The following is a 17,369-nucleotide window of genomic DNA, read 5'->3' as shown; positions in this document are numbered from 1 at the left end:
TTATATGCACTGGGAGATCAAAAAATTTGTGTGACTCACTTTATTGTGATATTCACTTTATTGTGGTGGTCTGGAATCAAACTTGCAAGTATCTCCAAGGTATGCCTATATAACTTTCCACACAATCCCAAGTCTATTAACTGCCCCCTCTTTTTTTCTTCAGTATTTTCCCTTTTTCTTCCCATGCATCCAAATTGATATTTTCTTTTTTTTTTTTTTACAGTTTCCTCTCTTCAATTGTGTCTGATTTGCTGTTGGATACTGACCTAATGAATTCTTAGTTCATAGATGAAGTTCCTGGATGATGATTCCATTATCTGAATTACTTATGGGTGTTTCACTTGTCTGCTGTCTTAGTCTTCAGTCATGTGGTCTTGTCTCCTTATGTGCCTAGTTAATTTTATATGTGTACCAAGCATTGTACATAAAAAAATGTAGAAATAATTTGAGCCTGGGGGATTTACTGGGGCTCCTAGTCCTCAGTGGACCCTAAATTACAACTTTTATTCTTCAAAGCCCTGTGAGTCTGTTGGAAGCTCTATTCAGCTTCTTAGCCTCTTACCCATGCTTTTAGATTGCAGTTGCATCTAGGAGAAAATCAGCCTTCCTGACTGGCTCACCTTCCCAGATCTTGTTCCTGTAATTCTATTTATTTATTTGTTTATTTATGTATTTATTTGGTTGCACCAGGTCTTAGTTGCGGCAGGTGGGCTCCTTAGTTGTGGCATGTGAACTCTTAGTTGTGGCATGCATGTGGGATCTAGTTCTCTGACCAGGGATTTAACCGGGGCCCTTGGCATGGGCAGTGCAGAGTCTTATCCACTGTGCCACCAGGGAAGTCCCCTTGTTCCTGTAATTTCTTATAGCCTAGGTAAAATGAGCTTTCCAAGTTGTTCTTAACAAGAAGCGTGATCCAAACTATCAAATTTACAATTACTGGGGCTCCATCCTGCTGAAAAGTTTTCTCATTTTTGTTCTCTTTTTGTTCTCTTATGGAATATGGATGCAGGATTCTATTTTTAATTAAAAGTTGTTTTGGATTTTCCTGGACCAGCCAGGGCAGATAATCATATGGGTGGGGGAGGGGTTTGGGTGGCGTATAAGATTTCTTAGCTCAAGACTGTCCTCTTCTGTTGTTACAGTGAAGTGCAGTTTTTAAAATAAATGACCTTCTATTAATATTGACACCATTTAATGATACTATCTTCTTTCCCTGGGGCCCACAATTTCAGGTGGTTCCTTCTTTATTTTACTACTATGCCTCCAAGGGAGACTTCCCCCTTCCAAAATGCCTCCTTCTCTTCCAGAAGAGGTGTCTTTCCAAGGCTGCTACCTCTGGTCTTCTGCATTTCCAAGCCCCTTCCATTCACTTCCCCAGTAGCCAGCACTCGGATCCACCAGGCCACAGACCCATCCCCAGCATTTCCTCACTCAGGGTGGACCGTCTCCTGGGAGAAACTTAGTTGATATATTATCTGTGTTCTGCCACCACTAAAATCTTGTCGCAGGCTCCTCTCTTACACGTAACCCTTGCCTTTCTCACCCTCTGGCGTGGGCTTCTGAGCTGATGTTTAATTATGTTCCCCACTTACACATAAAGTGAAGTTTGTAGGATTTTCTGTCTTCTGGTTATGATGTAAGAGTGGGTTATCCCTTGTCCTATTGGAATCCCAAACAAAGATAACACATATTTTTAACTTTTAGATAAAATTATTTTTTAGCTAGCCTTTTACTACCGATTTCTAATTTCATTGCATTTTGCTCAGAGAAACAAATTATAAGGTTTTGATTCTTTGGAAATTGAGGCTTCCTTTGTGGCTGAGTGCACGGTTAGTTTTTCTTTGAATGTTCTGCCTGCGTTCTACATCCATTTGAGCTTAGTGATCATACGAAGCAAATCTTCTAGACTTTTTCTTATTTTTTGATCTCTCACTCTCTGAGAATTAAACTATTCAAAAACATGTAGTCACTATAGTTCTGTCAGTTGTTGCTTCATGAATTTTGGGGCAATACTGTGAGATACAATTACTCAAGTTCACTACATCTTTGACCTGTTGCTCCCTTTACCAGTATAAAATCTTCCTTTGTCCCTTGTTTTCCACCTTGGATTCGATTTTGTCTGATATTAAAACTGTCACCCTACCTTAATGTTTACATATTTAATACATCTATGTCTTGTTTTATAGCTTGTCTTCCCTCTCTTGGTTAGAAAAGTCTCCCCAACCTCTAGGTTGTATTGTAGTCTCTTAAGTCTTCTTCCAAAATTTCTATTTTCCCTATTGTTAACGAGGCCATGTAAACTGCGACAAAACACATTTACAGAAAATACAGCTTGATTTTAATGATACATTTCCTTAAAATTTCTTAAAAACTCCTTATGCTTCAGCTCCTTACCAGTGATTCCTGAGAGCTTTCTGAGTTACAGCCTCTGTTACTTCACTGTAAAAAGGTACAAAAGAAGCAAAGACACAAAAATTAGCTTGCTGTTTGTTTCCTTAGTTTCATGATGGCTGACTAAGAGTGCCCCTGTCATGTTAAGGGAAGTCTTAACACAAAGGAACATTTTGGGAAGGTCACAGATGACCTTCCAAATTTGGGAAATTGTCATAGATGCTGGTATCTAAAGAAGTGGTTATAGCACCAAGAAAAGAGGAAGGAAAAAAATGTGCTTTACTAATAACTAAAAATGAGTAGGGGGATAGACAGGTGGGAGGAGATGTTGCAGCTGAATATAGGTGTGAAGAGAATAGATGACAGAAATATAAAGATCAAGATGTACATTTGGGGGCTTCCCTGGTGGCGCAGTGGTTGAGAATCTGCCTGCCAATGCAGGGGACATGGGTTCGAGCCCTGGTCTGGGAGGATCCCACATGCCGCGGAGCAGCTAGGCCCGTGAGCCACAACTACTGAGCCTGCGCGTCTGGAGCCTGTGCCCCGCAACAAGAGAGGCCGCGACAGTGAAAGGCCCGCGCACCGTGATGAAGAGTGGCCCCCGCTCGCCGCAACTAGAGAAAGCCCTCCCACAGAAACGAAGACCCAACACAGCCAAAAAAAAAAAAAAAAAAAAAAAAAGATGTACATTTGATTTAAAAAGAAAACTGATGATGTTCAATGAACAGAGAGGTGATGCTGCTACGGGGATGAGAAAGGTGAATCTCAATAAAGAGTGAGAGAGGGCAAAAAGCAGAGGAAAAGCCCAAAGGTATCTACCATAGAAAAGAGGTCATGTTCTAAGTCTGAGGGACCCAGATTTTACTTCAGAAAAACTGAAGGAGAAACATGGTTTAAACATATTAATCAATGGTATATGGAAAACGAAAGGGCAAGAACAAAAGGTGTGATGACATCAGGAACACGGGCCCAATTTCCCAGCAGGTCAGACTGTAAGGTGCAGTCCACTGGTGGTACTTTCCTTTGAAAAAGAAGTGAAGATTCTATCTTGCAAGATAAAAGAGATTAGGATGAGGAGATGTTTTCTAATTCTGTATTTTCAGTTTTTAAAACACTTGTTTCCGTAGCTTTGATACTTTTTAGCTTTCTGGTTGACCTGCAGGTTGTTTTTGTTCTGAACAAAGGGGAGGTAAAGCTGCATTTGCTCCCATTCATGGATCTAATTAGGCATGTTGCCCAAACTATAATAAATCATGGATTTAGTTTTTCTTTGTTAAGGTAGTCAGAGGCCTTCAGGCATGAGTGACTTATTAAAATGTACTCTCATAGTTGGGGATGAATGATCACCCTGGTATTGTCAATCACTCAATAATTTTATATCCCCAAAGCTCTCCCTTGGTTGTTCTGTACTACCCAAAAATGACATTTTATTCTCGTATTATTTGTTCACAGACGTGATTCACATTTTGCTATCTAGAGCATAAGGAAATCATTCTAAATTCAGCAATAGTGCCAGTTTGACTGAAAAAAAGTTATTTTCCATATCCACCGGAATGTTAATCGGATTCTTGTTAGAACATGTGTAAGAAGTGGTTTTCATTGTCACAGCTCTTGATGTCAGATTACTAAAACAACTTATGTTTTGCTGTGGGAGCGCGGGTGCACGCAGAGCCTCCCCAGTCACATGAACGCTCCCAGCCCACACTTCATAATACACAGAAATTATTTGTGTTTTGTGGTAACGACTGAATGGCAGGAACAGCAGAATTTCAACGTGGCTGTTCTTTATTTGATTAAATATATTCTCTATTTATTCTCAAAAAAAACTAATTTAAGTTAAACGGCAATAAACCATGATAATTTAGAAAACATGTTGAAACTGAGAGTGAAGAGAAATGTTCTGTACGTAAACCACACTGTAAACCATAAAACTTATTTTTGTCAACTGCTTCTCATGACAGTGGCTAGGAATTTGACATTTCTACTACAGTAGGCAAAAAAACATGTAAAATATACTCTCCCACATACCACATCACATCTCTATTTATATTTCCAAACTAAAAGCATTTCAGCCCCCAAAAGTGCTGAGTGTACTGTGTACGTTTACACCAAGAGCTGTAAGTTCGTACAAGCCTTACCTTAAACCGGTGTATTTGTCTGGCCAGGCCCCCTGCCCAGCGCCAAGCCATACTTAATGGATCAGGCTTAGCTCACCAAGAGAAAACTGTTGCTCTTGGTCCTAAAAGGTGGGGAACTTTTCAGTGAACTCTGGTCAACACAAGACAAAACAAAAAACTATTCTCGGGCAGATTATGAAAACCATTTGAAGCATCCAAGACCACTTATCCACTTCAAAACGTGTCAGCAGCTATTCAACTACTTATGAAAATGAGTTTTGTGAAAATTCATGTAGTTTGAGGCCGAGTATTCTAAAACTAGAAAAGGAATCTTAAATAATCTGTTACGGTACACATGAAAGTGACAGAAACATGGCTAATTCTCTAACGTTAGCTGAGGTATACATGCTATACAGTTGACTAGATCTCAGAAGATTTATAATAAAAACTTCCCCTTTCCACTTAAAGATCATAAGAAGTCAGCACAATCTGGTCTTCTCCCTGCTGAAAGGGTATTTAGTTTGGGATGTAATGTTTTAAAACAATAATACAAACCTCCTGGGAGAATACCACAATAAATGTCTCAAAAACCACTCAGTTAATCCCAGGGTATAATCCGGCTGTTTTAAATTACTGCAGGGAATATTACGGGCCTTAATGACACTGTAACTGCTTAAAGCCAAAGAAAGCTAGAAAGAGAGGCCAAAAAGATGAGCTCAGAGCCAGCTGAAGTGACAACAAACATGTGGCTGTTTACTAGGATTGGAGAGGTTTAGTCTGCAGATGTTTGTGGTCTCTAGAAGGTTCCAGAGGAATGAGTTGTTATGAAGATTTGCAGAGTTTGATGAGAGCAAGATTCTTCTTGGAGATGGCAGGCCCCAGACAGGGAGGCCCAATGGTAGAGACAGAATTTATAGATTTCTGTGGTCAGATCATACTCTACTGGTTCCACAATGTACATCAACAAATTAATATTGTACGGATGTCATTTCAAAGCCTCCTAAAGACGAGAGTCATTATTGAAGCCATTAGAGCACAGATGGTTCAAACTATATGCAGATATTCATACTTGCATTTTTTGCATTATAGCTGCTTTTTTTTTTTTTTTTTTCTGTTGAACTGTAATGAATTGTCTCATAATCTATTCCATCTTCTTGCCATTAGCAGGCTTTGAATGTTCACAAATAGGAGCAAAGAACTCATTTTCCAGAGCTTTAATCACACAAAGAGGGAATGCCTAATTCTCTAAATGAAATGGTCTGTGATCACTGAAGCAGAGATTTAATATATCACGGCAAATTAGGTAGATTTTAATAAATTACTTATCTCCCTGAATACTTTACATATGCTTAAGAAGGAACATAGCCTGTTTGCAAACAGTGAAAACCCACAGCCTATAAAAATCCTTTGAAGAAAATGACAAATAAAAAAGTAAATTAAAAAATGAAATGCATTATATCCTAGACCTCTAGAGACAATTCCTTTGCAGCATTGATTCACAGCTCCATTAAAAATATCAATTAAATCCTTCAGTGAGATTGAGTAAAAGCTAGAAAATTAACTTTCTGAGCTGCTTTTCGAGGATCTGGTTATCCAGATACACCCTAGCATTGTACAAGCTTGATGTAAATTTAAAAAATGATAAAAAGATACTCCTTTCAGGTCTAACTAAGCATATCAGAATTTGAGGCATATTTTTAATATTTTCTTTCTATGTCATAAGCTAAGTTTTCAAAGTGTAAATTTCATGTATCTGTCTCTTCTTTACATACACACATTCCTGGATCCCATATTACCATTACAAATACATGAAAACAATACAAATGAGAAGAACTGTAATTTTTAAGAAAGAAAAACAAAAAACTTGCAGTAATTTAATAAGTTGGTGCCAAGTCTCATTCTTTATATTTAATTGATAGAAATGGCATGCATCAAAGAAAATGCATACTGAGCTTTAATGTGCATAAAATGGATATTACCATTTTAAAGAGGAAGATTAACACATTAATCCAAGTAATTTTCATATATTGCTTCTAATAAAATCTTCACAGTGCAAAACTCTTAATGAGGCTAATAATACACATTCCATTTAGTGGGACAATTAGGGATAACATAAAAGTATTTCTTTTTCATAGGTTTTCTAAGATTTATGCTTTTTGCTTATTAAAAATAAAAATGGGAATTGCATTTCAGTTCTTCATAAGAAAATGTTGAAAATGCAAATAGACTTTCTCATGTTATCATGTAGGTATAAATTATTGAGAAGGTGTTGCCCGCTGTGCAGAACTTAAGTCCTGAGGGGGTGGCAGTCATGGGAAGGAGGGAATAGAAAAATAAACAAATGGAAAAAGTATACAAAACTTGAACACTTCAAACCCAGGCCTCCCCCCTCCCAGCTTCCCATGAATTATAGATTACATACACCAGAGTAATTACGAAAATCTCATCTAAGTGCTTTCATGTGAGCATTTACTCAGGAGTAGGAGATGCCTCTGGAGCAGTTTCTTTCAAGCCTCCAAGTCATCTCTGTATTGCTCGTAGACAGACCGTAGGGCATGGAGTGCTTCGACAGTTACCCTGAGCTTGCCAATACCTCCACCATCTGCTCGAGCGTCCAAAACTAGGGAGAGGATAGCAGAAAAGTGTTAATATCATTCAACAGATATTTCTTCAGAGAGCCTAGCTGAAACAGTAGTTGAAAAGATGAAAACAGCTCTACAGAAGTCCAAAGTTCACTGGTATCTCAGAAATCTAAAAATCAAAGCTTGTCTTGTGTGTATGAGTGTGTATACACATTTCAGATGTACTGCATGTATGTATACATATTGCTTGTAGAGTTAAAACTAATGATCTAATCCTGAAGTTTACCCAGTGGAAAGGCGATAGGATAATGATTCCCACAGAATCAGAATTTCTTAGTAGGAAATAAAAGTCTAAAAGGGATCAAGATAAGACAACGAAGAATTTGTTCTAACATACCGTGTTAACAAATATCAGAATGGCAACTTACTGTAAAGAAATTACATGATCATAATTTGAAATGGTTTTTTATATGTTTTTAAAGATTTTTTTTTTGATGTGGACCATTTTTAAAGTCTTTATTGAATTTGTTACAATATTGCTTGTTTTGTTTTGGTTTTTTGGCCACGAGGCATGTGGGATCATAGCTCCCCGACCAGGGATTGAACCTGCACCCTCTGCATTAGAAGGTGAAGTCTTAATCACTGGACCGCCAGGGAAGTCCCCTGGAATGGTTATTTATCTTTCTAAGGAAAACATTCCATTTAAAATAGATTGTATGTGAAATTAGAAAAAGCTAAACTGGCAGACCCAGAATCTTAAGGTCTATGGATTGGCTTTGAGGGTCTATGAACTGATGTTGCAAGAAAGTAGATGTAAAATTTTGAGCGTCTGTGGGCTTTTCTGGGAAGGAGGCGCAGCTTTCAGTGGTGTATCAAAGGCAGACAATTTGATAATTCTCTGAGCTCAGTGGTGGGGGCCAAATGGGATGCTGATTCAGACCCCAACCCTCTGTGAACAGTGATACCTACTAGTGACTCAAGGCCAGAATTTTGGACTTTGTAAGTCTTGACAGCACTTATGAGTCGATATAGTTTCCTATGTATTTTCCTTGTGGTTTTCCTTGAGCTTTTAGTATGTGTGTGTGTTTAATTCCAAGAAAATTTGTCAGGAAACCTTCAAATAAAACTTAGTATACAAAGACTTAGGTGGAGAAATGAGCAGGCAGGGAGATTGCAGGGGCACAAATGGTCCCCAGCGCACTGCCAAGCCTTCACCTCTTCTTTGGGACGTCTCACGTCTATGTCTGGCACAGAGCAACGCATTAAAAGCCCAACCTGACCAGCGTTTAATTTTCTGACTCTTTCCCAGAACAAGGCCACAATAGCTGTCTCTATCAGATCAATATGATCATTTGTGGTCTTGCAGAATGAGAAGATGGCTTTTGAAACAGCACTGACTGTAGAAAAGATAAAGAATATAAAGCACAGATAATTTTGAACATTTTTGTCAGACTCTCTTGGTTCTGGGTGTTTTTAATAGGATTTAGGTTCATATTTTAATCCTCTCATCTTTTTCTTCTGTGCCTGCCAAAGTTGTGATATGTATAGTTTATAAAATTTCCCAGAATAGGTTTCTAATTTGGTTACTTGGTCTAATTTGGTTAATTATTTGGCTTGATCCTGACTTTTGAGCACTTGACACACATCCAGGACAAGCAGCTTGACATGTGAACCACAGCTGAACTATGGTGTAAGCAGAGTGCCTGGTACTTAAGAGGTGCTCAGTTAAGTGTTCATTTAATGCATGAATAAATGAGTAAACAAACCGTGTACATTTTTCCAGTGATGGATGGCTCTGCTGACTTAAGAAATGAGATTAGGACTCAGCCTTGTTTCCTCATTTATTGTACAGCCCAGGCCATCCCTGATTATTATTTTTAAAAGTCTTGATTTCATAAAGTACAGTGCCTTCAGCATGTTCTAAATATGTTATATAAGGATAAGGGGTAGAAATTAGGCATTGTTGGGACTCACACCTGGTGAGGTGAAAATCTAGGAGAGCACTTTTTGTCAGGAATCCCTAACTCCTCCCTGAAGCCTGATGAGAAGCAAGTGACCAAAACTACTCAGTTATTTGCAGTGACTATATCACGGGACTGTAACACTGAAGTAAAGAGAAGCCTTGCAGAACACGCTATAATGATCACTCAGAATAACATGCTTTAGCTGAAATAAGGGTTGACAGCATGAGGCTTCTATAAACAACATTAAAAAAAAGCCAATGTCCACATTTTTGTCCCCCACAACCCCCCCAATACTAACAAAATGAATAATTCCTTGAGAAGCGCAATTAATTATTTTTAAATTTCTGTTGATTCAAAGGAAGGCAGAGAAGGAGGGTAAGGGGGGGATGCAGGGAGAAATTCCAGCCTCAACAAAACATCAGCTTGAGTTGCAAAGGATTCAACCAGTGTGTGACTCAACGTCCCTGCAGCCAGCAAAGAGAAGGTTTTAATAAAGAATTTGGATTTCAGCAATTGCTGGTTGTACAGATTGAGCAATACTTCCACCCATACCATCAATACTTTGCTCGATGATGTCTCTCCCTTCCCGAAACATGTCAGCGAGGTCAACGTTAGCAATGCCGATGTCCTCACACTCCAGATCCTGCTCATCCTCTGGAGGGTCACTGACCACAGTGAAGCGAACGCTGAGAAGGGAAAGAACAGAGAACACCACTACAAAGTGAGAAAGAAAAATCACAAATGAAACAAAACTCCTGAATGGGTTTTTATCACAAACTGTGAAATCTCGGAGTTTCCAATTATTCCAATAAAAAGAAAATTATATAAGTTATTATATGAACGATTAGATTTATTATAGCACACCCAGACTTCACATGAACACTAATTCACTTTTCTAAGCACTGATTATCATTTATCACTAGAATCTGAGAAAATTACTAGGCGAAGAGAAGAACCAGATGTTCACTCTATTATACATTATCTGATCATATTTTGACATGTCTACTTTTAAGGCTAAAAGGATCAAGTGAATAAAGACCAGGGAGGTTAGGGAAGCTTTTTCAACAGAAATGCAACATTTTCTATAGAAATGCACAACTTTGGAGTTTCTACTAAGCAATTTAACCAACTGTGTTCTATATATTCTTAATTATGTTAGCTAAATGTTGTAGCTCTACCCAATAGCCATGCGAAATGTTTGTATTAGTTCAGCAATCTTTCAACTTACAATCATAGCATCCAAGTTTTATTTTACTTTTAGACATATAATTGGAGGGTTCTGATGGAACTGATTTGAATTAGTGGCTTGTGTTGAGGCCAAACACACTTGGACTGACCAAATGACAGGAATTTACAGTTAAGTACTCTTTTGATATGTCTTGGCAGCATAGCTTAAACCACGAATGCTTGTAAACGACCATTTTAACCATTTTCAAAATCTATCCATCCCAAATCAGAAACAAAACAAGAAACTTGTTTCTTAGATAACACTGTTAGGTAAAAACCTAAGTCTCTGGGATGTCATGCCTTGAAAAATATGCACGATTAAAATCCTTTCCAAATGCTTACAGGTAAACATGACAATATTTTAAAATAATTTGCTAAAAGTATTCAACATTTCATTTCTTTACTAAGTCTCTGTTTTTCGATAGCAATAAATTCCGATCAGGAAATAGAAAGATGGATATTTTATATGATGCATAAAATAGAGAAATTAAGATTAAGTGGTTAAGGGCATCTGTTCTGGGTTCAAATTTCTGCTTTCCTATTTATTAGCTGTGTGACCTTGTACAAAGTACTTAACCTCTCTGATCTCGGTTTCCCTATCTGTAGAATAGTAACGATTCACTGGGCTCTTGTGAGGATCAGATGAGATGATACATGTAAATGGTTCCTGGAACACATTAAGCACTGAGTAAATGTTTGCTCTTTTATTATTACTATTTTTAATCTAGGTAGAGCTCCTTAAGCTTCTACATTTCTAAGGGGAGAGAAAAAGAATGCATGAGAAAGGCTTGTCTCAATTGAAAACTGAGACACCCAAATTATACAATGACTGTATCACTCATTAAACAAGAAGAATGATGATGAAAGATATTGTCCTAAAAGAAGGAATTAGAAGTGATATTTGATGCAAATTTTACACCCACAAGACTTACAGAAAGGATGGAGGCTACAAGATTGTAATAATAATGTTAAGTGTTATCCTTATATAATGTCTCATATCTGAGGATAATTATCTATATACTTTACAATGCATACCATTACCTCCACTGAATATATGAGAATTCTGAGACAAAAAGAAAAAAAAAACCTTCCAAATGCCAGAGAAAGGGTTAAAAACAAAAATTGCAATATTTCTGGTTTTAAATTCTATAGAGAGCAAAATGAGATGTCAAATACAAAAGTAAGAAACTAAAGTTAGGCTCTAAAGGGAGGAAGGTACACTAAAATAATTTAAAAACTACAGCTTGGCTTAGGCTAAACTGTACATACACATACATGGACACACACAGACACATCTTATCTTACCTTGAACCCTGCCAAAACAAAGAGACGGAGCCTTGCTTTACGTGCTGAAGAGGCTTCACTAACCAGCTTAAATGTCATCTCCTCAGGTTTGCCTTCATGTTATTATTACTTTTTTTATTCCTACTTTTTGTTTTTGGCTGCGCTACAAGGCTTGTGGGATCTTAGCTCCCTGACCAGGGATCAAATGCGGGCCTGGCAGTGGTACCGTGGAGTACTAACCACTGGACCGCCAGGAATTCCCTTTATGTTATTTTCCATTTTAGCAGCTTGTTTAGCTTTCTCTTAGTACCTATGGTAATATGTAATTGGTTGATTTGTTTACTTGTTGTCTGTCTCCTCAGTGGAATGGATACTCCATGAGTGCAAAGATTTCCTCTTGTTCAGCATTTTAGTTCCTGATACTTAGGTAGGGATCATAAATATTTGTTGAATTACTACATGAACTGCAAAATGGAAGTCCTAGTTGAAGGCTGGCTCATTTGGGGAAGGTTGACTGGAGAAGGCAGGCCTTGGGCTGGGCCTCAAGGTTTAGACCTCAAATGTCACCTGCTGTCATTTAGGAAACCAGAAGTCACTGAAACTCCTTAGATCATTTAGCATTTTTGATTCTTTCCTCATTCTGAAATAGTTCGTTTTTATATGAAACAGGATAGAAGAGCCTAAGGGCTCACCTGTGAGTTTTACATACTAGAGTGCTGATAGTTATGTTGGATCTGTACAGTAGAACACCGTGAAAGGGAAGAAATGAAACCAAAAAGGAACGTTAAGTCGGTGTCAAAACCATGACTTCAAATAAAGAATTTCCAGACTCCCGTCTCAATGTGTCGCCTCCCTTTTAAAGTGACGCTTGTATATTTGCAAATATAGCATGGGGCAGAATGCAAAGGTACTATATGTGATTCATTATACAATGCACATCATCTTATGCGTGTCAGAGAAGATTGGCCAAACTTATCTAACTGTGGCTCTATAAGTTATCACCAATGTTCAAGGGGGCTACTGTCTGAGAAAATGAATTCTTATAAACTAGGAGGTACTTTAAGTAATGTGACCTCAGAGTACTTAAGGTGAGAACACTCACTGGAATAACAGTTGTCTTTTGGTTGTGGAAAAATGTAAATGTAAACTCCTTTTTTTTTCCCCTTAAGAAAATGATACTCTCAAGGGAGAGAAGTGGGACAGGGCTATTCTCCCATGATGGCCCCATCCCTCCCCTGGCAGTCCGAGGAGCATGTGGCCGGAGCTCCAAGCCCTCAGCTGTCATCAGCCCCGAGCCAGTCACTCTGCACCTGCAGTGCCTCTTGCAGTATCTCTCTAAAATGACATGAACATTTGTGCCTCTGTGGGCATTAAGAAATTTTTAGGGAAACAATGATGGGAGAGTGGGAGTCATTACAGCTATGATGGACTTTTTTTTTATTTTTAAAGCTCAGTTCTGGGCAGTGATGACCCAGCTTCTTGACCGCAGAGAATCAGATGACATGGCCAGTGCTGTTTAATCACTAGTGACCTGGGATACCCTGGGGGGCTGGTGGTATTTGAGGTGGCCTTGAAAGAAGCTGAAGTATACAAAGTAAGTAAAACCTGAGTGATTATCTACCGTCCTGGGAAAAACAGAACCTCAGGGCAATTAATAGGGTTTTCCTACTCTTTCTTCAGAATCAAGATCCAAGGAGGGACTTCCCTGGTGGTCCAGTGGTTAAGAATCCTCCTTCCAATGCAGGGTACACAGGTTTGATCCCTGGTCGGGGAACGAAGATCCCACATGCTGCGGGGCAACTAAGCCCACGTGCTCTAGAGCCCACACACCACAACAAGAAAGCCCACGTGCTGTAACTACTGAGACTGAGTGCTGCAACTACTGAGCCCGCATGCCACAACTAGAGAGCCCGCACGCCAACTACTGAGTCCGTGCGCCACAGTGAAGATCCAGCATGCCGCAAGTAAGACACGACGCAGCCAAACAAATAAATATTAAAAAAAAAATCCAAGGAAATAATACATGTATTTCAAGGAGTTAAAGAAAAAGCCACTGTCAGATCCTAAGAGCTAAGAATTTCAGTTTCATTTCATGAAACAGAAGATCAGATGCTAGTTTGGAAGCTCTTTTGAAAAATATAATGTCATTAACGTTCACTTCCTGACCTCTAGGAAACAGATGAACCTCAGTCTCTTTCTCAGGTGGGGGAGGGGTAAGTGCTGGTTTCAGGCAGTGAGAGGCTGTGTCACTGATGGGCCATAAAGGCAAGGAGAAGAGGACAATGGGGAGATAAAGGGTCCACCCAGGCCAACGGGGACAAGCCAGCAGAGGGGCGTTGGCGAAGCCCAGCTCAGGGGTTGATGGGCAGCACTTCGATAACTCCTCAGACTGCATGGATGGGAGCTCACTCAAAAGCACGAACTTATTTATTTATTTAAATTTATTTATTTATTTATTTATGGCTGTGTTGGGTCTTCGTTGCTGTGTGCGGGCTTTCTCTAGTTGCGGCGGGTGGTGGCCACTCTTCATTGCGGTGAGCGGGCTTCTCATTGCGGTGGCTTCTCTTGTTGCGGAGCACAGGCTCTAGGCACATGGTCTTCAGTAGCTGTGGCTCGCGGGCTCTAGAGCGCAGGCTCAGTATTGTGGCACACAGGCTTACTTGCTCCGTGGCAGGTGGGATCTTCCCGGACCAGGGCTCGAACCCGTGTCCCTTGCACTGGCAGGCGGATTCTCAACCACTGCGCCACCAGGGAAGTTCAGCAAGAACTTATTAAGATCAGGTTTTTTTCCTTCTCGAAAGGGTATAATTTCTCTACTGACCAAAAATGCAAAGTGTCCTGTTCAAGTTTGCCCCCAAAAAGCATTAAAAATAACATGAAATGATGAACTATTAAAAAGTGCTAGTGAGGTAAAAATTAACATGAAAGGCTGATGAGCTATTACAAATAATAATATTACTACTGCTTATAATGACTGCAATGAATACTTACTGTGCACTTACTCTGTGTCAGGTGCTATTCTATCCATCTTACACATATCATCTCATTTAATCTTTACAACCACCCTGTATTATCTCCATTTTACAGATGCAGAAAGTGAGGCACAGGGTGGTTGTCTGAGGTCAGACAGCTAGTAAGTGATAGAACAAGAATTTATATTCCAGCCATTGAGTCCAGAGCGCCCCCTCCTGGCAATCACTGTTAGGTGCTTTACAGTTATACTTGACTGACAATGGGATACTTTATATACTACACTGTACAGTCTTTTGGTTTGCAAAGCACAATAGGATCTTTACAGTTACTCTGTATGATAGGCAGGGCTATGATATTTCTAGGAGGAAAGAGACCCAGAGAGGTCACATACTCATTCAAGGACACTGAGTGAATCAGGGAAGTCAGGTGTTCTGCTTCCTCATCTTGTGCTTTTTTTCCCCCACCACACCAGGCTACAGAGATCTACTTTGTATAAACCACTAGATAATTTAGAATGCTTAAATGTACCTTCTGTTAGGCATCTCTTGTTTAAGTAGTATAGCTTTTAAGATGTCTCTCTTGGCTTGGTTGTTTTCTTTATCCACGTAGATCACTAAACCAAAAAAAAAAAAAAATCTGCAAAAAGTCACTCAGGAATATGCTACATTAGTACCATTCTGTATTTGTATAAATACCTGTTTTTAGAGACGCAAGTCATACCACCTCACTCGTACGCATGGGAAAAGAAAGCTGCGCTGGAATCCAGAATCAAATCTGAATAGTCATGTGATCTAATGTCATGTCACTGGCAGGTTTACGTGCACACTGTCAGAAAAGATACAAGCAACATCTAAGAGTGCCACATCGCTGTCACTGCCTGTTAATGGCAGTGGCAGTCATGACAGTAAAAGCCAGCGGTCTTTATTGCTTTGTATTTGAGGGATTTACTGCATTTTCTTTCACACAAGAAGCGAGTGATATGATAATGTATGGCAGAGAGCTTGTCCTTCCTGACAGCCCTGGTAATTTAATACTTCTCTCCTGCCACAACATGCAATAAAAGAGGCATCCTAGCGCATTGGGTTGAGGAAATCCACAGGCTGGCGCTTGCTGGTGGCTGGGTGTGGGGGTACGGGAGAGACCTGTGGTGGAAGCGAGAGGCTTTTTTAGGGTGTGAAGTTTGTCTTTGGTTTTCAAAGGTTCACGCTGGCATGCAGGAGTGTGGTTAGACTTTACTTGGTTGAAATATACGATTAGGTAACTCATCTAAAGACCCACCGGGAAGAAGACAGTGAACACATGAAACTGTAAATGTCTGCACTTTGGGAAAATGATATCTCAGAGTGTGAACACTCTAATTTTCATTCTGATTATTTTTTCTCAGCTCGGCAGCCTTTCAGCCATGCGTTAACTTCTGAAGACATTTCTTTTTCAGGTGCCATTTTGGAGTTAAAGTCTCTCCTGTGACCAGATCTCAATTTAGCGATAATCCCTGATCAAAAACACACAAAGGGTGAAAGATACCATGACAGTTCTAAAGCCAGGTTCCGTTGGGAACAAACATATTTCATACTGAGAATGTTTCCCTGGACGATTTGAGTTCAATCTCAAATTATGATGCTATCAACTCATTTAATCGTTGGCTAGTTGAGCAAATATTAGCCGAGGGCCAGGGATGGCACATGTGGGGCACTGAGTGAGGCACAAAGGTCTGCGTGGAGGTGAGCTGGTAGTTTAAGAGAAGGAAGAACCAAGGTCAAACAGCAGCTCTTAGCTTTTTGCTCTTTGCACGATACCATATTAGTAAATGTGACCGATGATACAGGTTACTGAGATTTACAGGAATCAAAAAAGACAAAGGGTCCTTGTAAATTTTGTAAACATAGCGTTTTACTTATCAATGCTAAAAAGGCATGCTTTTTAAAAAAGTCATGCTTTTCCACTAATGCTGGGAGATGGGACCTCATTTGGCCACCAGTACACCAAGCTAAATTTGAACTTTTTTTTTCCAAATCGGAATTTTTTGTTTTTGCTGTTAATTACCAATTCAAGATATGGTAGACCATATCCTTTCTGACTTCAGAGTTCTAAAGCTTTTAAGCCATAGTGGCCTACATTTCTTTTGTGATCATTTTTCTCAGTTTTACTGAGATATAACTGACATATCACATTCTATTAGTACTAGGTGTACAACATAATGATTTGATATATGCATATATTGCAAAATGTTTATCATAGTGAGTTAACATCCATCACCTCACATGGTGACAATTTTTTTTACTCTCTTAGCAACTTTCAAATACACAATACAGTGTTGTTAACTATAGTGGTCTACATTGCTTGAAGACAAGGGTAATCTCAGTGATTTAAAAAAAAAAAAAGACCGAATTCAACGTCTAGCATCCAAATAGTCTTTCAATTAAACTAGACCAGTTCTGATGGATCTCAACAGCTTGAAAAAATTTTTTTAATGTGATAAAATATACATAACATAAAATTTACTATTTTAACCATCTTTAAGCATACAGCTTAGTGGCATTCAGTACATTCACACTGTTTTGCAGCCATCTCCACTATCCATCTCCAGAACTTTATCATCATCTCCAACTGAAGCCACGCCCACTGAACAGTAACTTCCTACTCCCTCCTCCTCTCAGCCCCTGGTAACCACTGTTTTACTTTCTGTCTCTATGACTGTGACTATTCTAGATACCTCTTAAAAGTAGAACCATATAATATTTATCCTTCTGTGTCTGGCTTATTTCAATTAGCATAATGTTTCCAAGGTTCATCTATGGCATGTGTTAGGATTTCATTCCTTTTTAAGACTC

General features: G+C 39.1%; 1 protein-coding gene across 3 annotated transcripts in view; it reads right to left on the bottom strand.

The window, feature by feature from the left end:
* Positions 1-200: 200 nt before the first annotated feature.
* RPGRIP1L (RPGRIP1 like) overlaps positions 201-17,369 on the bottom strand; it is a 103,306-nt gene continuing 86,137 nt past the window's right edge. For 2 of the 3 annotated variants that reach the window (XM_082366609.1, XM_082366608.1), the window contains exons 24-26: positions 15,067-15,151; positions 9,607-9,740; positions 201-7,128 (exon numbers count right to left, since the gene is read on the bottom strand). In XM_082366609.1, coding sequence (XP_082222735.1) covers positions 7,016-7,128; positions 9,607-9,740; positions 15,067-15,151 — 332 coding nt within the window. In that variant the 3' untranslated portion in view covers positions 201-7,015. The remainder of the gene's footprint in view (positions 7,129-9,606; positions 9,741-15,066; positions 15,152-17,369) is intronic. The other variant, XM_082366610.1, reaches the window with a different exon arrangement.

The sequence above is a fragment of the Balaenoptera borealis genome, assembly GCF_965194805.1.
Source record: "Balaenoptera borealis genome assembly, chromosome: 19".
Lineage (NCBI taxonomy): Eukaryota > Metazoa > Chordata > Mammalia > Artiodactyla > Balaenopteridae > Balaenoptera > Balaenoptera borealis.
Note: the sequence above shows the minus strand (reverse complement) of the source record. Positions and strands in the feature narration are given on the sequence as shown.